Source organism: Symphodus melops (genome assembly GCF_947650265.1).
Source record: "Symphodus melops genome assembly, chromosome: 2".
Lineage (NCBI taxonomy): Eukaryota > Metazoa > Chordata > Actinopteri > Labriformes > Labridae > Symphodus > Symphodus melops.
In genome coordinates, this window is record NC_136692.1 from 20440847 (window position 1) to 20462481 (window position 21635).

General features: G+C 40.4%; 1 protein-coding gene across 3 annotated transcripts in view; it reads left to right on the forward strand.

The window, feature by feature from the left end:
- LOC306819887 (testis-expressed protein 2-like) overlaps window positions 1-21635 on the forward strand; it is a 32964-nt gene that overhangs the window by 5768 nt on the left and 5561 nt on the right. For all 3 annotated transcript variants that reach the window (XM_079337502.1, XM_079337500.1, XM_079337501.1), the window contains exons 3-9: window positions 12107-13634; window positions 14298-14498; window positions 14770-15094; window positions 15696-15940; window positions 16143-16307; window positions 16631-16730; window positions 21357-21483. In XM_079337502.1, coding sequence (XP_079193628.1) covers window positions 12132-13634; window positions 14298-14498; window positions 14770-15094; window positions 15696-15940; window positions 16143-16307; window positions 16631-16730; window positions 21357-21483 — 2666 coding nt within the window. In that variant the 5' untranslated portion in view covers window positions 12107-12131. The remainder of the gene's footprint in view (window positions 1-12106; window positions 13635-14297; window positions 14499-14769; window positions 15095-15695; window positions 15941-16142; window positions 16308-16630; window positions 16731-21356; window positions 21484-21635) is intronic.

The window sequence follows — 21635 nt, forward strand, 5'->3', positions numbered from 1 at the left end:
TAAAAAAACAAATGCCCCACATAATCTAGTACAGTGTACATAGGTTTCTCTGGACAACTTGAAACACTGTTTTTAGGTTGTTAAATTGCACTTACTAAGGAAGGAACTGTATTGTCAGCAGTCAAATTTCGACATAACTTTTTGATATAAATTTATAAAATGGGACCTCATATGGAACCTTGTGGAATACCCTTTATTATTTGTAAGCATACACTAGATCAAAAAACTAATTTTCAAACTATTTAATTTTCTTGAAAACCAGCCAACCTCTGTAAAAGAACATAGAAGAGTGCAACACAGTAATATTAATAATAAAGTATCCCACAATCATAAAAAAAAACATTGTTATTTTTGCTATTGGCTGATTTACATTTGAAATGAGGGATATTGATGTAATATATAGGCTGTTGACAATTAGAATGTATTGGGATCTCTTTTGGGATGACCAGCTCTTTGTGCAGATAAAACAGGAAGTCTCTATCCAAACAGATGTGGCCAGAAGGCCAAACAACTGTCCCTATTTCCTTGAAGAACATTATTGCTTCGGTAGCTGTTCCATTCTCATGTGCTTGTGTTGGTTAGGAGGATACACTTCCCTGTAATTTATCATGGATGAATCTTCTGTTTCAATTTTTCACAAATTATCATGTGATTATTGCAAACACTGAGTTGTTTTTTTTTACCCCATAATTTCCCCATACATTTCTTGGAGATGAAAACCTCAACTTATACCAGAACCGGGCCCTGGTCTTTAAAGTGAACATTAATAGAGACTTGCTTGTCTTGAATGTCTGAAAAAAACATGACTACATGGTTGACCTTTTGCAGTAATTTAAAAACTTAGAACTTAAGTGATCTTGTCTTTTATGACTGACTATATGAAACTACCAGTTCAAGTTTACTGAACAGTCATTGAAATTATGCCTCTGGTAAAAAAAAAAAGAAAAAAAAAAGAAGCAAAGCAGTACCTTTTGTAATTAAAGAATTGGTACTTGTAACCAGAGCAGAGCGTCGTATCTCGGAGCTTGATCTTTGGCACAGGTTATCTCTGTTGCAGCCAAGGGGTTCATTCATAGGTAATCGTGGCCTGTTAACAAGGTTAAGCATTTAAGTGACGTGTGCATTATTAAACATGAACAAGGTCTGGGTCATTCAAATAATAAAGGCTTTAGATATGCTGAACTCTTCAAGTGTGGACCACACACTGAGAACAAAGCTTCTTTATGTTTGTTGACTGTAAAATAAATATATAAGGGTACAGGGTATAAGAAGTTGTGCTTGTGTAAAGCAAGAGCAACAGTGTTGTGAAAGTCTTCTGTGAGGTTCTTTTTAACTTCCTACCCTGGGTGGTCACATGCTCAGCACGAGCACGTGTGTTCTCACTGTTTTGATCCACAACTCCTGAGTCCTGAGCCATTTCAACCAGTAACTCAGCAATCCATCTACCCTGATGAACCCCTTTGTCATTCATTTAAACGTTGGCATCAGGCAGGAAAAAAAACAATCAAGTTCACAATCACTTTGACTTGTGATGTCACACCACACATTTTCAACGAGGCGGGTTATGGACTGAGCGTTACATGCAGCTACTGCAAACAGGAGGAGGTAGGAGAAGCTGCGGTTCCGCGGACTTTACATTTTTAAACATGCACAAGACACCTGGAAAGCAGCATGAAATGAGACCTTTAATAGCTGCCAATTATTGATGCAAAAGTCAAAGAAAATGTGAGGTTTTAGCTAACTTAATGGGTAAGCAGGTTATTGAAATTCTATTCACGTCCCTCCAAACTGAACCTAAAAAAGAAAAAATACTGTTCAAATCATGTTGTGGTTTGTAACCAAGCAGTTAATGAACCATCTATTTGTTTTTACCCCACCACATTATATAACTCTTTGTTATTTCCAGAGGGGCTTTAACCTTGAACCTGAACTTTTACATTAACATGTCTTAGAATCTTCATATTTGGTGTGCATTGACACCAGAAGGTGAATGCTTCCTCATCAGTATTAATCCCATTTGAACAGCTAAAGTAAAGTCTGACTCCCAAGCTATTGCTGTATATGCATCTGGTGAATGTAATTACACAGACTGGAACATAAAGTTGGAGGTTATGATGAAACAAGGGCTGGGTTATAGTAGGTTACTTAGTATGTTACATGCTGCTCTTACAAACAGCAGGTTATGTGCAGTGTCTACATTCAAACAATGTTGTGCACCTTGCATGTAGATTGGTGTGTAGCATATGTTCTCAGCCATTTCCATCGTTTGTTTCCTTAAACTGTGTCCCACTCTGAACTTGCAGATGAGGAACTCTGTACAAGCCCGTAAGGGCTTCGTTCCCACCTTGCACAGTTTTGTTTTCTACTTAACTTATGCTAAACAATAAACTAAACTAAACTTGACTTTGCACTGTATCACAATCCTTGTATTAGAATTTTTTTGCTTGTTTGTTTTGTTTTTAAGAAAGAAATACCCTTGTTAATTAATTTACTGCTTCTGGCAATATTTCAATATTGTATTATTATTTTTTAATTAGTAAGATTTTATTCAACCCACTAAAAGTTTGTTTTTCTACTGCAGAAGGTGTTTTGGGACCAGATATATTTCCTATATTGCGTGTCTGTGTAATAACTGTGACTGTTCAGGATTACATGGTAAACAGATCTTCTAAAAGTATGTTGTCAATACACTCGCTTGTTTCAGGGGCACAGTGTGCTTAGGTTGGCAGAGGAAGACAACGTTTCAATCCCAACCCGTTTCACCAGTTTGTCAGCATTCCTGAGAACAGTTTTGGTTCTGTTGGTCTGTGATTGTCTTTGTCTCCAGAACATGACATCTTAAATGGCTCAGTGAAAAGCATTTACATGTTTACCACAGGATCTTCGTTAAATAGACTATATGAATGTGTATATGTGTATATATGTATATGTATATGTACATGTATATATGTACATATTTGTGTATGTATGTATGTATGTATGTATGTATGTATGTATCGTTATTTTTTTGGCCTTTTTGCAAATAGTGGATAGGACAAGTTTAAGAGAGACAGAACATGTACAGTGTATGTCAGAGAGAGAGTGGTGGATGATGTTCAGCAATGGGCCGGGGTTGGATTTGAACCCTCAGCTCTGCTGTGAGAGCTATAGCCTCTGAACGTGGAGTGCATAACATAATGGTTAGGCTATCCGGTGCCCCATATACAGTATGTAGTTTATAAAGTTATAAAAAATAAGAGAGCAGAAGATTAGGAAATGTAAAAGACACATTAATTATCCAGGTAAAGAAAAAAAACAAAAAAGGGCCTTTGTAGTATGGACATAATGACAGAATGCAAAAACAAGCACAGAAAACACTTCTATAGAAATGTTTTGGGTTTTTTTCAAATTAAGCTTTCTCCAACCTCGGCATTTACTTTTTAATTACAACCTCAAACAATGGGAAACGGTCTGTGTGCAGCAACTGGATACCTGTAAATGTTCTTTGTCTGTGGGCCAACAACTGTTCTCTACTGTAGTTGCAATGTTGGCACTTACATTGATGAGAGCACTGGGCTGTGAGATACTTTGCATTAGCTAAACTGTCAGTTAAAGCCCAGGGAAAGCCATTACTACTGCAAATAAACAGTAGGATTGAAAGTGAAACGTCCTCTATTCCCTTCCTAGGCAACCTGGAAAACATAAAGTGGTTTGGGATGTCATTACGTCTTCCATGGGGGTTTCAGTGAGTCATGTTTGCAAGGTTTTTTTCCACAGGTCTTTTTCTCTGTACCTCAGCAAGCATCCTCTTATTTCCACTGATATAACCTGCAACACTAGTGTATGACATTTGAGATGCCACGAGGGGCCTGGCATGTGGTGTTGTATTGGCAGGAAGCAGGATGACTTGCAAAAAATACCCTCAGAACGTGGTTACTTTGCTGCAACACTGGAAACACAGTCTGCCAGTTTTACTGATATTTCAGGCCCACATCATTTACGAGGTAGGGACAGTAATGTGGGACGCCTGGTCTATAAATTCATGCTTGTATTTAACCAGTAATCTGAATGTTTTTTATTTAATCCCATCAGGATTTTTGCATTTAATTCCGTGCTTCTGGGAAACAGAAACAATGAACATGATCTTTGTCTATTGTTGGAGACTGTGAAGGCTACTAGTGTTCCCCAGGTGCCTGTCTTTTCCCATTGTTACATCAGCAACTCTTTTCCTTATTATTCTCTTTCATGATTCAGGGTCAGGCTAAGACAGCTGCCAAGAGTTGTTGACAAATATTTGATTCCTGATTGGTCAGAGGCTTTGGATAGTTAGCATTTTACAGTGGACTAAGTTGAACTAAGGAGTTTAAGAAAATGAACAAGTGGCTCTTGTCTCATGCAAAACGACATGAATTGTTGTCTTAAGGAGCAGCTAGATTCATGAAGAGGAAATATCAAGTCCAAATATTGTATCTTTTACATACAATGTATTGAGAACCTTTTAAAAGGAGTAGTCTACAATCAAATCACTATACAGTTCTGGACTAATGACTCTGACAATTAAGATGACACTACTCTTGCTAATACTGTCGACTTTGATATTAAATATATTTATTTGCCTTTGTAAAACCCTGAGACAAGACAAGACATCTTGAGCGCTCATTTAAATGTCATAACTAAGAAGGCAAATTGCTAATCTGTGGTTATATTCATTTGCCAAATGTACACATTACATATATTGGCATTTGAGAAACATTTTTCATATACATAATATATTGTGTATTATAGACCGGTCCTTCAAATTCCCCTTCAATGGAATGGATTTTATTCATCTATAAACTGAACATTTCTACTAAAACCTTCAACAACTCCATTCCATTTAGTTTTTTTCCAGCAGCATTTTGACCACAATGGGCGCTGTGATTCTGTAATTGTCTACCTTGTTCATACTGCCACTTAGTTAATTTTTAACAAATGATTTTTAATACACTGAGTCGCTAGCAGTAAACCCTTGTTGACTACAAGCTGTCGTGTGTGCACACCATGCATGATATGTGCACAGCAGCCTAAGATTTACACTCATGTTGTTAAAATTGTATTTAAAAAAGATTTTCACTTTAGTCAACTGATTGAGCATTTCTTTGATTGCAGTAGAAATCGTTTTCGTCTGATCCATGTTAGCTTAACTGCAATGTGCTGCTTGTTAGAACAGTCTACTATTAAACTTTGAAATGGGTAAACGTCAGAGCTCTACATATCTGTAGTGTCACTAGTGCTGTGAAGTGTTTGCTTTGGTTTCCTTTTTTGTTTGTCATATTCTTTGGCGTGATGCTTCTTGGTTTAAATGGTAAACAGACTTGAGCTTGGTTGTGCCAAAGTGTCCATCAGAATGAACTACTCCATTCACACACAATCACACACCACCACCAAAACAGTGCGACACACTTGAGGTTAGGTGTCCGGCCCCAGGATGCATCGGACATGATGAGCTGGGGATTGAAGCCCCGACCTTCCAGCTGAGAGACTGACTCTGAAACTGAACCACAGCGACGACATCCACACCCCAAATAGAGTTGTTTACATAGGTTGGTTGGTTTACATTATAAAATTCTACCACATAGGCATGGCAGATATTACAAGATAGAACTTTTTGGTGTAACATGCATGAAATACCTTCAAACTGTTTTTTTTCGTTGGCTCTCCACAGTATGTCGGCTCCACCTAGCAGAATTCACAAGCCCTGCCGATGCACTGATGACACATGAGATAGTAGGTGCACATAGTTGCTGTTAACACGGAAAGTATAGAGCTGGATTTTATAGACCTGCCCCATTGATTTGCTCATTATCACAGATAACCATTTAGCTTTTTGGGTCAGGATGGGACCAGCATGTCACCAGGATCGGATTGATGCAAACCCTGGTCTTTAATCATTTTCAAGCCATTATGATATTGTCCTTTCTTATGCACCAGAAGTGATTTTTATTTGTTGAGTGATAACTTTAAAAGAGAGCCTGAGGTAAATGTGTTAAGCCAGCCTATCGTCTCTACCTACTCAAACATGGCCAACCACAGAACCTTTTTACACACAAAGTTGTTCTTCTGATTTCTCTTGCTTATTATTCCCCCATTACGAAAACATAAAAAAATGCAGAGAATGAACATTACTGTTTCTCCTTGAGTAGCATGACATACTTTGTCACAATGTTCTTTCCATACAGTCCCCTTGTAAGTTTGTAAGTGCTAGACACCTTTTCCAGGGCAGTTTAAGGGTCGGTTCAGAGCAGGTGTTAGACCTCGACTAGTTCGTTCCATTGTATCAACCAAGATACATCTCTTAGACAGAAAAAACAATAGTAGCCTGGTGCACCTACACTCAATTGGTATTTCATCTGGGGCCTTGAGAACGCTTGAGATCATGGAGAGACTTGAAGGAGAATTTTCAAATCAATGTGGTGTTTAATAGGGAACCAGTGGAGTGATGTGGTCTATGGAGGGGGTTCTGGTGATGATCCGGACAACTAACGGTTGATGTTGCACAGGTGGAAATGTGCTGCTGACTGAGTGACGTTATTGATGTGCGCTTCAAAGGATAGAGTGCTAATGAGGATGGCACCCTGGCGCTTCACTTCGGGGGAGGGAGGGACTGTGGAGTATTCGATTGTTAGTGCAGAGATTTCCAACTTGGCCAGAGTGGATTTGGATCCACTCAGGAAAACTTCAGTTTTGCAAGTTGAGTTTGAGAAAGTTATGAGACAACCAGGATTTCATTTCAAGGAAACAGTCGGAGAGGGATGAAGGTGGGAGGGCGGAGTTGGGCTTGGAGAACAGGTAGAGCTGGGTGTCATCTGCATGGCAGTGAAAGTGAATGCTAGATTTCCTGAATATGTGACCAAGGGGGATAGGAGGTAGATGATGGAAAAATAAAGGACCCAAGACAGAGCCCTGTGGAACACCGGTAGTGAATGGGTAGAGTTCGAGTTTTTAAGTTGAACAAACTTGGAGAGCGACTGGAGAGATATGACTTGAACTAGGTGAGGGATGTGCCAATGAATCTGACATGCAGCTAGTCTGTCTAGGAGGGTGATATGAGAGATGGTGTCAAAGGCTGCACTTCAAGGAGGATGTTCACATTCCTAATATGATAAATAAAATGAATTAAGTGTCCAAGCTCAGGTCACTTGGAGCTTTTGGAGGAATTATGCAGGGTGTGACTCATTGTGAGACAATGAGTCATGCTACAGAAAAAAGAACCAGGATTTTAACAGAAACTCAAACTGTTGCGAAGCTGAATGACTCCTCTGTTACATTTATTCTTTAAAAAAATAGCTGAGAGACGGATTCTCCCTTCTTCTTTTAATGGACCCACTTCTCGTCATCTCACTGAGTTTTACAGCTATGCTCCAGTAAGAGACTTCCTGTCTTTAGGATTTTGAAATTCGGGGGAAAATAGAACTTGTGATGAAGTCAGCAGAGGTCATCCAGTCAAGAAAAAAAGTGACAGCTGCATTGCTCACCATTAAAGCAGAATTACTCTTTGCTCTACTTGTTGGCTACTGTGGCGCTGATACAACAAACAAACAACAAACTAACCCTGCATTTTTTTTTTAATGATTAATCACAATTATAATATGAACACTTTCTGTAAACCTTTGTATAAAAGCATGGTCAGTAGACTATCCATCGTTCTAAAGTAATTGTTTTTTTTAAACATCGACGGACGCCTGCTCCTTTTCCTTGATGACAACATAAAGAATGAGATCAGTACCAAAGTTAGAAAACAAGATGAAGTGGATTTTGTTTGGAGCCATCAATCTGACTTTCTGATCACAATGTTAAAGTTCAACTTTTGCATTGCCTTGAAATGCACAACAATGAATGCTCTGTCCGTACTGAATATGTTAACACATGTATATTTATCATCAATCCACAGTAACTGTGCGCTCCAGATCAGAACCAAGATAAATCCACTCAAGTTCATTCTATGTTTGGATTTTTTTGTTTTTTTGTTTTTTTTTATACCGCAAATAGGTTTTATAATGTGATATCGATCTCTGATTCTTTTTTGAACATTACATAATACATAGCCAAAACCAGCCTGGTTTCACTCTGTTAAGGAAATGTATTTTTAACTTATACAGTATATATACTTAAGGCAAGTTATCAACAATAGCGTCTTATTACTTCTCCATGAGTGGGCTTTTAACGTGAACAAGGAGAATACAGTGGGAAGCAGTTGCAACCTCGCAACTTAAAAAAAGTCACTCTGACTGAACCTCCAGACACTTAAATTTGAGATTTCAGTGGCATGTTAGATAATTCTATGTCATAATAATCCCAAAATGATTAGGCCTAACGGCATCAAATAACCTTTGAAATCAAATGAAACGTTTTTTTTTAAATGAAACTATCATCATCTAACCTGTCTAGTAATGAGTCTTTCTCGAGTTCCTTTAAGAAATGCGTCTATTGGCCTAAAGACACGACACCATGATACGGTCGTGTGTTAAGACGTCTTCAGCATGTGGTGAAACTCATTCAGTCTTGTCTCATTACCAGTGTGTGGTGCTTAATAGAGAAGAAGTGAGCTGTGAACATGTGTCGAGTTAGTGCCAAACATGAGGGTAAATGAGGCAGGCATGCTTCTGTAATTAGCTTCATCAGCATCAGTGGGCAGATTTCCTTCTGCGCTGTCTGCTTAGCTCAGGGAAAGGCACTGGGAACACAGGACATACAAGGACTTCATTGTACAATACACACTGGGAATAACTTCCAAATATATAAGCATACCACCATACGCACCCAGTGTTTTACTCCATGTGTTTGTTCCATTTCTCGAGTGTTGAATTGGTACGTAGAATCAGCTGACAGAACACACAAACAAACAAATATATGCATACTTTCCCAGTGAACCACTAATCTTAATGTGCTGGTAGCAAATAAATCTCCGTTCTATGAGCCAAATATGTTTAAATGAAATCCATGTCCAATTTGTGAGAGAGAGAATAGGTCCATTGTGTTGCTGACTGAAGGCTGGCTGGCTAAAGACAGAGGTGGCTGGCAGTCAGCCTGGCTGGGTAACAAGCTCACTCGTGACCCATGTGACAATGAGTGGCCAAGTTGAGCCTGCGTATGAGCGAGCAAGCATGACCTCACGCCACCTCTGTTGTCCAGACAAGGCGCAATGCTGCCAGAGCTAAATGTCAGCTGGGCAGAAACACCGATTTCTGTCACGTAGACGTCAACATGAGGCAATAGATCCGAAAATCTAAACTCAATCCAGAAACAAACAGAAAACCATCAAATGTGTGTTGTTGTTTTTTTGAAGAAGTTGTTTATTGTTTTGCAAAATGCCGCTCACACACTGTCAACAGGGAGAGTGGAAATATTTTTGCTGGGAAAAGTACAGCTCAAGAATAAATTCTTTCCGTTGTAAGCACATTGTACAGCTTTACACTGCGCAGCTTAGTATCACACCAAATTCATAGCTATAGATTTTGTGCATTTACATATGACCTTCTCGACATCTGACCCTGATTACTAAAAGTCCTACTTTAGCATCATGATACTGAAGATGAGGCTACAGATGCTGCACATACTTCCTTGATCCATAATGTTTTTTTATTCAACAGCAACAACTGAAGATTGTTTTACTAGGCCACCTTAAAGTAGAAGTTCATATGACTGAAATGAGTTTGTAAATGCTGTTGTGGCTTAAAGCTTTATTCTCCTGAGCTGCTTTAAACCAAATAAATAAGAAACATCATAAAATGGCATTTTAGGAAGATCAGAGGTCGTGTTCAGTTGGAAGGATAAAATGGTTTTTAGCTTAAAGTGTACTCCACAAATTAATTTATCTCATTCACAGTAGATAATTTAAGAAGTTATTAGCAGGCGTACCGTGTACAATGGCTGAAGTCCTCATGGCACTGATCGCTGGTTTCATCAACCATTAGTTGCTGTCATCTCAAACTCTCTCTGCCCACATTTTCTGTATCTCTCCTGCTGTCCTAAAGGCAAACGGCCAAAAAACACGTTGGTTACCCACACTGAAACTAAACCATTAACAGCTCATTAGTCTTCAGCCTCTACACTGACTCAAGTGACATCACATAAAACAGAGCTCCTGTCAAAAACAGAGCAGTTACACATTTTTTTCCCCCTCAAAAAAAAGTATGTAAGCGGCCTCTGATGTGTACGACATGTGTTCTATTTAAATCATTTTGCTGAGAACTTGTGAGGAATGTTCATTTGTTGTTGATCTCTCTGGCCCTGTACACATAATACTTCTTAACTCATTGCTAATCCTGCCTTGTATGTATGGCTTTAGTATTCTTCTCTTACAAAACGTTTGATCCTGCTTCATTCGAGCCGTATATCAGTCTGCAGGCTGCAAGTCTCTTTGTTGGGATCTGACGAGATGAGATAAAAATAACTCAGGAAAGGATGGCCTAGTTAGTTAGCTTATTTTGGTCCTTTTGAGTCACTAGTTAAAAAGTCCTCATGTATTTAAGTCATATAAACTTCCTGAATTAGTTTTTATTCTACTTTAAATTTAAAAAAGGTTTTTAACCCTAGCTGATGAGACTGATGTTCAGGGGCGGGTCCAGACTTTTTGGACTGAAAACTATGAGCCGCCAGTCACAACACAGCAACATAAGTCCCACCTCTAGTAAGGCAAACAGCCAATCACAGTTAGGGATTCTGGAGTAGTGGGATAGCCAATAATATTTCAAGGCGGGCCCATGGCACCCCTGGTCACCCGTCTGGATACACCTCTGCACTAAGAAGTATGATCCTGTTCTTTGTCCTGTATAATAGAAATGATGTTCTATTAGACCACAGTACTATAGTCATCTTGTTGTGGAGCCCATTTATCTGTATCATCTTGCAGGTTTACATTATTTCAGATTGTTTACTGGACTTCTGCCGTTGTCTCTGTTTGCTCTTGCTGTCTTTGTCAGTCAACAGCCTCTTTAATACTTAGAGTACTTAAATACTTTATACTATAAAATGAATTAATCCCACATATTGGTTTTGTAAGGTATTCATTATTTATCAATAACTGATTTAGGTGGCACTGATAAAGTTCTGTATCCTCAGAAACATCGCAAGGTCCTTGTCCTTGTATGAGGTTGAGTGGTTTCTCAGGGCCGCTTCAGCCTTAATGATTCTTGTCAGCTTTGCTACGTTCCTCAGGGGCTTTTTTTGATTATTCTGAAAAGTTGAGAAGTTTTTAGAATAAACAGGTGGTGAGTGGGGTTTTAATCACGTCTGAGTTGTTTGTTTGTGGGGATTAAAGATGCCTTTAAACGTGTGACACAATCGCACACACTGCATTTGTCACCACCAATACAGGCAGACGTGTAAATGGACTTATGAATGGGAAATAATTACACTCTAGATAGGTAATGTATTGATTTGATATCTTTGAAAATATGGTGCATCATCTCTCTTTTTGGTTTTTTTTTATAATTCAGGGTTTCATCTAAACTAGAACGCTCCATCCCTTGGACTTTACTTATTTTGTCCCTGCCTGGAATGTTGATGGTCACCTTTTTTTTTTTTAAACCTCATAAAAAAAAAAATTAAAAAAAAAACTTCACCATCCATGAAGATAATCCCAGCTCCCTCTGTGCAGGGGCACAGACCAATTACTTAGATTTGTTAGTGAAGTGTTAATGACCGGCTCGCTCACTGGCTGCCCATTTGAGAAAGCTTCCACGATCTCCTTTTGTGTGCTCCCCTTTGAACGATTCTTGTTTCTCTTGTTTGATTTCAAGAATGTACGGCCTGCATCATCGACGATGTTGTGTATAGTCAGAAGTCATCCTCATGCGTTTGGTCAATGTTGTTTTCAGGTCTTCTCTGTAGATTGGTACAAATATCCAATATTTAAATTGCCTTTCTAATCAAAGTGTTTTTTCTCCCAAAACAGTCCAATACATTAAGTATTCTACTATTCTCACATGTTACGAGCTGCAATATCTCCAAGTAAAGAACCTGGAACCAGAGAATCACTGGCATTTTCATGCAAATTATTTATGATAATAAGACCATCAAAATCATTACTGACATTTTCTTCACGTAGTTTACCTCTAATTGATTGTCTTCTCTGCCTTCTTTTCAGACTGCGACTCAGTTGGAGTACTGCAATGACCAGCAAGCGTCATAACCATGCAGAGAGCGCTCACTCCACCGAAAAGAAGCCATCCACTGCATCCCCCAAGCTCCATGTCCAGCGATCGCTGTCGAAGGAGAACATCACTATCCACTTCTCAGCTCTTGGGAAGGAGGAAGAAGAGGAGGAAGAAGAGTTGTACATAACATCTGTCTCTGCTGCCTCTGCCGCTCAGAATGACTCAAACATTGTGACAGCCTTAGAAGCGAGCGAGGAGATGTTTGAAGGGGTAACACCAGACTCGGTTGTCACTTCTGGAACTTCCAGACTTTCTCTAGTTTCTAGACAACACGCGAACAGTTCACCCACAGACACGCCATCAACTTCCTCCTCTTCTCCTTCGAAATCGTCAAGCTTTCCCTCCAGCGACAAACCGTTTCTCAGTTTGGTGAAGTCTCTCTCCTCCGACATGGAGACTCGTGAGGGTATCCCCGCTGTTGCTGCTGCTCCCGCTCCCACAGTTAGGCATAGGCACCTAATGAAGAATTTTGTCAAATCGTTATCTTCAGATACATCCCAGGACACGTCGTCCTCCTCCACGCCTTACCGTCTACCAGAATCCCGCCTCAACCTGCAACTTTTCAAGCAATTCACACAGTCCCGCTCTGGTGGCACGTCATCAGCTAGTGATTCAAAAACGGCCCCTTCCTCTCCGTTAACCTCGCCAGACAACCGCAGCTTTTTCAAGGTCTCGGAAGTCGAGGCCAGAATTGAAGACACCAAGCGACGTCTCTCTGAGGCCATTTCTGAACCACTCCAACTGCTGAGTAAGATCATGGATGAAAGGAGCAGCGGTCTATCTAGCAGTAGCATTTACCGGCCCAAGGCCCTCTCCGTCAGTGCCACAGAACTGTCCAACATAAGTTCTATCAATGGTCAGCTGGAGAGCAACAACAATTACTGCATCAAGGAGGAAGAAGGAGGCGACTGGGAGGCAGAGAGTCCCAACAGTCATCCAGCTGAACTGCCTGATCCTCCCTGCGCTGACACCGAGTGCCCCAACAAATCGTCTTCACTGTCCATGTCGTTGGACAAATGCTCCATGTCTGCTCTCGCCAAACAAGAGGACGAGGACTTTTGCATTCTTTACAATAAAGACTTTGAAATTTGCACTGAGACAGACGGCGATGGTGATAGAACTCTTGATTCTGGAACCGGGAGCCCAACTAAAGTGCCACTAAGTGGTAGTACTGAACCATGCAGTGACGATGAATCACAAAGCATTGAGCCAGCACCAAGTGTTCCACACTACACTCTCATCCTCCTTACTGTCCTGCTCTATGGGTGTTTTGTGTTACCGCTTCCTACTTACGTCGGAGGTGTTCTGCTCGGGGTTGGTCTGGGATTCCTTTTAGCCATCGGTGTCGTCTGGTTGACGGGACCGAAACCTTCCGACAGAAGATTTAGACGTTCCCGATTCTATGGGAAGTTCTGGAATCTGAACAAGTTGGACATTAAGGAACCAGAAATCTACAAGGTCAGTCAGTATCTGAAATATCCAAACTCGAGCTGAATGTGTTATCAAAGATTTGTCTGATCTGTCTCTCTTGTCGAGAAATGTAACGGTTGTGTTTGAGAAGACACGAGGTCTCATTTAGAGCTGCTGCTTGACACAAAGGAGGGCTCGGGTGGGATATCTCACTTTCAATGCAAATGTTGCCTTGATAAACAAATGCATCCCAGCACAATAATGTGGTTCAAGCTTATGGTTTGCCGTGAATTAAATCAAACACTGTTATATAAGAAGCAACTTTCTCACAGTTTTGCCATGAAGTGACGAAGCAGAAAATAAACGGGATGTGGGCTTATTTTAGCAAGTGAGACTTCAAAGACTCTTTCTCATCAGTATGAAGTTTCAACAGACGGGTCACCTTTTTATAAAAATCATTAAACATGTGAGACGTCACACTTAGTGGATATTCACACTGCCCTCTCTTGGCACAGGTTTGGACAGTTCTCTTTGGTTGTCGTTGTTCAATATGCAATATGTTGAAATGGAGACAGTGCACTTATTAGAGAGACTCGTCTTTATGGAAAAAAAAACAAACAAATGAAACAGTTTTCAGAGAGTTATTGTGTTGGACCTCCACCCTAGAACGTGTTCATCAACATGATGTAAAATGGTATTTCTTCCCTCTAGGGCTGGATGAATGAGATCTCCAACTACGACCCCGAGACATACCATGCCACACTGACACAGTCTGTGTTTGTCCGGTTGGAGGGCTCCATCATACGTCTGTCCAAACCTAATCGCAACATCGCACGGCGTGCAACACATAATGAACCAAAACCTGATGTCACCTATATCAGTCAGAAGATCTATGACCTCACAAACAGCAAAGTATGTGATCAGTAAAGATTTGTTCTATTGTTAACATTCTGCAGGGTGCTTAAAAGTCATCTGTAGTTAATTGTTGAACTGATCAATGTACTGTATAGATTTATACTGTAAGCCTGTTCCCACGCTACTTTATTACCACTGTGTGTATTTTAATTTCGATAAGGACAAATATTGACATTATGGATATAGTCCTAAAACTCTTTCAACACATTTTGGGGGGAAATGTTTGAATTTTGTTATTCTCATGTCTGTCTTCCATTATCTTTTTAAGGTATACGTAGTGCCTCAGAGCCTGGCCAGGAAGCGTGTATGGAACAAAAAATACCCCATCTGCATAGAACTGGGCAAACAGGATGACTTCATGTCTAAGGCCGAGGGGGACAGGTGGGAGCCCAGTGAGAGCGTTAACACCAGGGACAGAGGAGAGGGCGCAGGAGGGTCACAGGATCGAAGGTCTCCATCCAGCAGAGAGCTGACCCTCTACCTGTTTGGAAGGACCGGGAGAGAGAAGGAGGAGTGGTTCCAGCGGTTTCTCTCAGCTTCCAAGCTCAAGGCCGATATGAAAAAAGCTTCAAGCATCACAGGTTGCAAGAGCGGTGAGCAAAACTGATATCAGGTTAACAAGACATTTGTCTCCTGCTGTTAAAGAGAAAATTAAAGGGGGATTATTATTTTTATTGTCCTTTTTTCTCACGTTTTAAACTTTTTAAAATCTTTTTTTTTTATTATCATTTTTAAGAGCTGCTCGTGGTTACAGTAATAAATGACTTAATAATCCCACTACATGATGTACAAATGTACCACGTAGGGCCCTTTAAACAGTTTCAATCAGTTCGCTAATAATTTTTAAAAAAAAAGCTCATTAAATTTAAAAGTATCTTCTGTGAATGTTTTTGAAAAAGCTTCAGCTCCACCTTTAAGCTGTGCCATCATTTTTATTAAGTTCACCCAAATTCATACCGATATCAAATATACCCACATTTTTGAACAGAACTTTGGCTTCTGATTTTAAAAATGCAGCTATTCCTCTGTGCTTTATATAACTGCACTTTAATTTTGTTTGCAAGCTGTTCTGTCATTAAAATGTACGCATTTGGTTGAAGTCAATCTGTCTCAAGTGTTAGTAGTTTTAAATCCAGAAATTAGTCAGTGCAGTAATTAACGGCTGACTGTTTTTTTTTGGTGATGCTTTTGTAGCGCCCGCGGCTCTGAGCTCTCACAGTCGCAGCAGCAGCCGCGGCAGTTTGGATGAACTGGCATCTCAGCCAAGGTCAAAGGACTCCTCGGCCTCCTCATTCACAGCAGGAATTGCCAAAGCGAAGCCACTACTGGACTACCGTGCATATATGGCCTCCATTCTGCCAATCCAGGCAGCCGTGAGCCCTGCAGCTACCAGCCCTGCTCCTCAAAGTCCTCAGAGCAGCCCTGGGTCTGACAAGAAGGTAACACATAACTTGTCTTCCATTCACACTACCAACACCTTTGCCTTTAAAGTGTCACTGTTAACAATTACCTCATGATGTGGTTAGTCTATGTCAAATATAGAGAGCTAAAAGTGTGTATTTTGAGGAGGGGGATTTTTGTTAGAAAATGAAACTGAGGTAGAGCATTTTGTAATGTTTCTCGTCACTGATGTGTCTTCAGCTTCAGAGCACCGCTTCAGCTCCGGTGCAGCCCAGCGTGGAGGAGGATGATAATATCGCCTGGGTGAATGCGGCTCTTGGCCGGGTCTTCTGGGACTTCCTGTGTGAGCCTCACTGGGCTGAACTAGTCTCCAACAAGATTCAGATGAAACTCAGCAAGATAAGGGTGAGTGAAAGATACAAGGCAGTTCCAACCTTTCACCGCAACAATGTGAATTTAAACTGTCGATCAAGAAGAAGGTGAATTAGAATGTAGAGAGAAGGAGTGAACTAAGATTTGCGGATCCTTTGCTGGTCGATATAATACTCTTCAAGCCTTTTTTTTTTTTTTTTCTTCTCAATTGATCATTTCATTTTTTTCGACTTTCTGTGTTGTCATTCAAACTTGAACTTTACAGTGCAGACGAGAACGAAATGTCGTTGCATTATATTCACATGAACACTTGTGATGTGTGCTCAGACGAGTTGTTTGCTTCTCTGTGTTTTCAGTTACCATATTTCATGAATGAGCTAACCCTGACAGAACTGGACATGGGCTCGGCCACTCCCAGAATTCTCCGGGCATCCAAACCCTCCATTGACTACCGAGGTAAGAGATAAATCATGAACACCAACATGCACAGACACACACACACACACACACACACACACACAGACACACACAGACACACACACATACCGGATACTGGTATGTGTGGCTACTTACCTTTACTACTCGGTGCATTGAAATATATTTTGTTTGCTGGCGGGGGAGATCAGATTTAATCATACAGTTTTTACTTAGAGCTCATTTAGATGGTCATTGTTTGAAGATAACACCCCTCCCTCTGGTGATTGCCTGCTGGTGAGTTAGTTACATAACGTGGTAAAGCTAGCTTGTCTTCACAGATGTGTGTTTGATGGCGTTTACTGTAATAAGTCACAGTATTAGAATTCCCCCCAGGAAATTGTATTCTTGAGGTAATGAACGTGCAGCCTGCCCATCCCCATCAGTGACTTTGTGAGGTAGCAGTACCCGCACATATGTTGTATGTATCCCAACACATGGACATACACTACACATATAATTAGCTTCTGTGAAATTTGGCAAATTCAAATTTGTAGCCAATGTGTTCATTCTGGACATATTTGAATTCTTCTCCCAATAAAGACACATTTTTCCAATTTAGATTTTAAAGCTGCTGTTAAAAATCTTTCTTGGAAAAGGTCAAACATTTGAAAGTAACTGGGTCATTAAAAGAAGAAACAATTTCACACGTGCAACACAAGTGCTCAACTTCTATGCGCTACATTTAGATTAGCATTGATGAGAGTTACTTTGATTTCCAAGAAAGTATTCAAACACTCAGTGCACAGCACAGTGAAGATGGAGGCTCAGGAGGTAGAGATGTTCAAACCTCCGATTGTTTATCTGTCGATGGATCCTTGGACAAGACACTGACTTGTTTGATGGTTTCATTTCTTTGGGATAGAAGCAGCAATACAACAACTTCTGTCTGTTTTTTTTTACGTCTGAAAGATTTAGAGTTGAATTAAGCAAAATAAAATCAGGAGAAATAGAAATGAATGAGGAAAAAGAAGGCAGAACAAAGTTTTTCTTCACTCGCTTCTTCACATTATTCTTCTTATCAAAAGGGCGTGGTCACTTCACGGAGGTTAAAGGTGCACTCCTTATCTCGGAACAGCTTGGCTGAAACGTCCAGGGAAAGGAGTAAACAAAACAAAAGCTTCTTAAAAGCAAGAGTCATGCCACATTTCACAATTTGTATCCCTCAGTGGGAAAACTGCTTGAATAATCTGAGGTTTAAACAAAGGCCAACAACACAAATGACTAAGTTTGATCAAGCTAGGCAGAGAGCGAGTTAATTTGTCAGATAATAAAAATACTTTTCTAACATAAATGTGTTGTTTTGAGTAGACATTTCACCTTCTACATTTTAACAGTTACTTTGACTTTATTTTTAGTTACCTGAAGTACTTTTTTTGCATTGCCAAAATCTCTCCAAAATTCAAGTCATTGTTTTCTATTTCATAATCTTTTAGCACAACTAGGAGTACTGACTCTGAGATTGGGAGAAAACGTTTGCAATCTTCTGACATGGGCAGAAGTGGCCTTTTGTCTCACGACTGGCCTCTTTATTTTTTATTTTTTATAATCTTCTTGTTGTGACTAATAAAAATCATGTTACTAAAGTGACGTGCGACTGCAAAAAACAGTCTGTCTCTCTCCGGAGAAGAAAAAACAAAAAAGCTCTATTCATCCAATGCTGACATGTGTAACAAACAGACCAGACAGACATCACAATCAAGCAATTCAAGAGACTAATATAAGGTAGTGGTGTTATGTCATCGTCCTGTTATGATTCCTCTCGAGTGGTGTCACAGATCATAAATCCCACAGTTCGTATTGGATCGCAGATTTTGATCACGTATAGGGGCTTTTTTCAGATCATGATGTAAAAGGTGTGCGCTTCATTGATATGAATAAAATGTCCCTTTTGATGGAATACTGTACTGAAAGTCTTTCAAACTACTCAAAAATCACATTCAAACCTTTGTTTTCAGAGGTATAACCACATTTGATTGGTTAGTGAGCTCTAAGCTGAGTACAATACAATCCAGCCCTAAGCACTTTAGCAGGTCTTATGGTTATCTGTGGCGCGGATCAAATGGAGGCTTAGCTATGTGAGGTCTCAGCTTTGTGATGGACTGTAAATGTGCTTGGAGCAATCCCGCTGATATTTTGCCTAAAACTAAAAATTAAAAAAAACAGAACTTTTAAGCAAACTGCGTTCTATTTTTTGATCAGTCGGAGCTTTTGCATGTCATTTGAAGGAGTCACTCTATGGTCACTCAGCTTTGTGAGTCAGCAATGATTTTCAATCCCATCATGCAACATTTTTTTTTTTCTCTTTCTCTTCTCTCTTGACATCCTGCGACAGATCTGTCTCGTCCTCTGTTTCACATGTACCGTCTCCGACTGGCTTCCCTGTTCTTTTTTGGTTTTTTTCTCACTTAAATTCCCTTTTATTTCATCTTCCTCTTTGTGTCCTTACTCACTCTTTAGTCTCACTGTCCCCCCCCCCCTGTGCTATGAGTCATTGGCTCTTTTTTATCCCGGCAGCACTCGCATTACCCTATAATCAGAGCAGGAATTGATTGCATCTCCGACTGAGATGGCATTTGCTGGTGCTGTTCCAGGCAAAACACCCTTCAACAGCCACTTTAAAGGAACCCTGTGTGCTAAATCCACCCTAAAGTTGATGTTGCTGAGAAGTCATCGTTTTTGATTGCTGCCCTATATACAGAATCTGCTGTATGCTTCCGAATGTTTAGATTTATTTCTAACAGATTACAGGGAATTGATTGACGTTAGCGTCAAACGAAAACAAGTAGCTGTCAGATTTGATGCACATGTTTGGAAGCTAAAGAAAGTGGCAAATAGGTAATATGCTCTGAAATTCTGTTATTCCTATTTTATGTTGTGTATCTTCGTCATAACTAGCATTTTTTTTACTTGATTGGATCATCAAGACTTTCAGTGGAACTACTCAGTCTGGTTAATCTTTTTCATTTCCACTGCTTGTATCCTCTTGAGCATCTCAGGTTCTGCCTGTGCCTCGTCTCACCCCGCTCCTTTCCTGGAATAAACATACTGAGTGCATTGGATCGATGAACCTCTCCAGCTGTGTCTGTGTGCGGACCTCCTCATGGCATAGGCACATTTGTTTTCATAGTCTTGGCCCTTATACTTTAATCTAGTGCCTGTTGCTAATTGCCTAACAGTGGTAACCCTGTATTTCTTTGATGGATGCACAGCCTTAACTCTTCACTATGTGCTTCCTCGTCCCCTATTCAAGGAAGCGCTACACCGATGCCCCCTCCCCCGCAGCTTTTCAATCCTTCCCTCCAACAAACCTAACCCATCTGGACACAGGCCTTTTATCTACCACCTCACAAAAGCCAGGCAGACAGGTGCAGCAAAGCCCACCACATTGGGGTGGACTCGGCCAGTTTAACCCGTGTCTTTTCTGTGCTCCGAATTATTTTGGTTTGGATGAATTTTAGCGCGTTTCTCTGTTTCTCTCTGACTTCCTTTCACCCTGTGAAGCTCTTTGCATGATCTCATCATTTTGCAGAACCAACTAAGTGGTTCAGGATTTAACAGAGCGTTCAATTTAAATTTGTCTTAAACCACAGATATTAGCACAAAAGGACGGTTACTTTAAAAAAACAAACAGTTTTTCTCATGGGTCCAAAGAGAAAGCTGGAGTCAGCTGGTTCTGTACCCTCTCCATACTCCTCCTTGGCCATGCAAACTGTTGTAAAGAAAGATATCTAAATATGTAAAAAAAAAAAAAAAAACAACAACTTGTGTTTCTGTGCACTAAATGAAGATCTGTTTGTAAACATTATATGAACGTTGCATGGTACCACAATACAATCTGCTTTGAATGCCCTTTCTTTACTTTTCATCCTTTGCCTTTTGCTGCCTCCCAGTGGTGCAAGTAAGAAACACCATGGTATTTATGTGGCTCTTTGTATGCAAGAGCATGTGATCTTGTGTCGAAGGGAAAAAAAATTAAAAAAAAGTGTGTCGCATGTAAAGCCCGCCCAAAGTTTGTCAGGAGTCTGATAGAAGCTTTTGGGGGTTTATGTAATCCAGATTATAGCAAGTTTTGGTAGGACAAAGAGAGAGAGCGAGATACCCCCCCCGCTGATATCAAAAGAGGGCTAGAGGGGAGATTGTGTGCTCCCCAACTGTTTCTCCTCCGTTCAAAGGACCTTGTGATCTGCTCCTTCACAGAGTCTTTTGCAGAGTATTTCTCGTTTTAGTGGAGGGATCAAGAAAATAAAATCTGTCAGGGTCCCAACTTCAGGGATGCCGGGGGGGGGGGGGGGGGTAGAGAATGGCATCATAAAACACAAGACAGCAAGGTTACGCTTTAGAAGAAGTGTGGAAACAAAGGAGTAAGACAGACAGAGAGAGAGAGATTCAACATGCAAGAGAAGAGAAGTGGCCTGGAGTGCGTTTTAACGTGAGATAAACGGGGGGGGGGGGGGGGGGGGGTAACATAACTCTGCTTGCACTTACGGTGACATGACTCTGGAGTACCTGTTAACTGTAAATCAATCTCATTTTCTCTGGAGCTTCCCCCTGCTGTAGTTTCACTTCTGTCAGATAAACATTTCTGATTGTTGTGCTTCCCTTCAGGTCTGTGGTTTGACCTGGAGCTCTCCTACAGCGGCTCCTTCCTGATGACCCTGGAAACCAAGATGAACCTCATTCGCCTGGGCAAGGAGGGAGAGAGCGTCCGCCTGGGAGAGTTTGGCAAAGATGGGTAAGACTGGCAAAGTCTGTTAGATGAAGCACACGCTCTAATAACACGATTTTTAATTGAATAATTTAAGGCCTTTGTTTCTGATCTATCTGTTTAATATACAAGTCTCTGATGTCTCTACGTTCTGTTTTCTATATCTTTGCTGTCTTCTC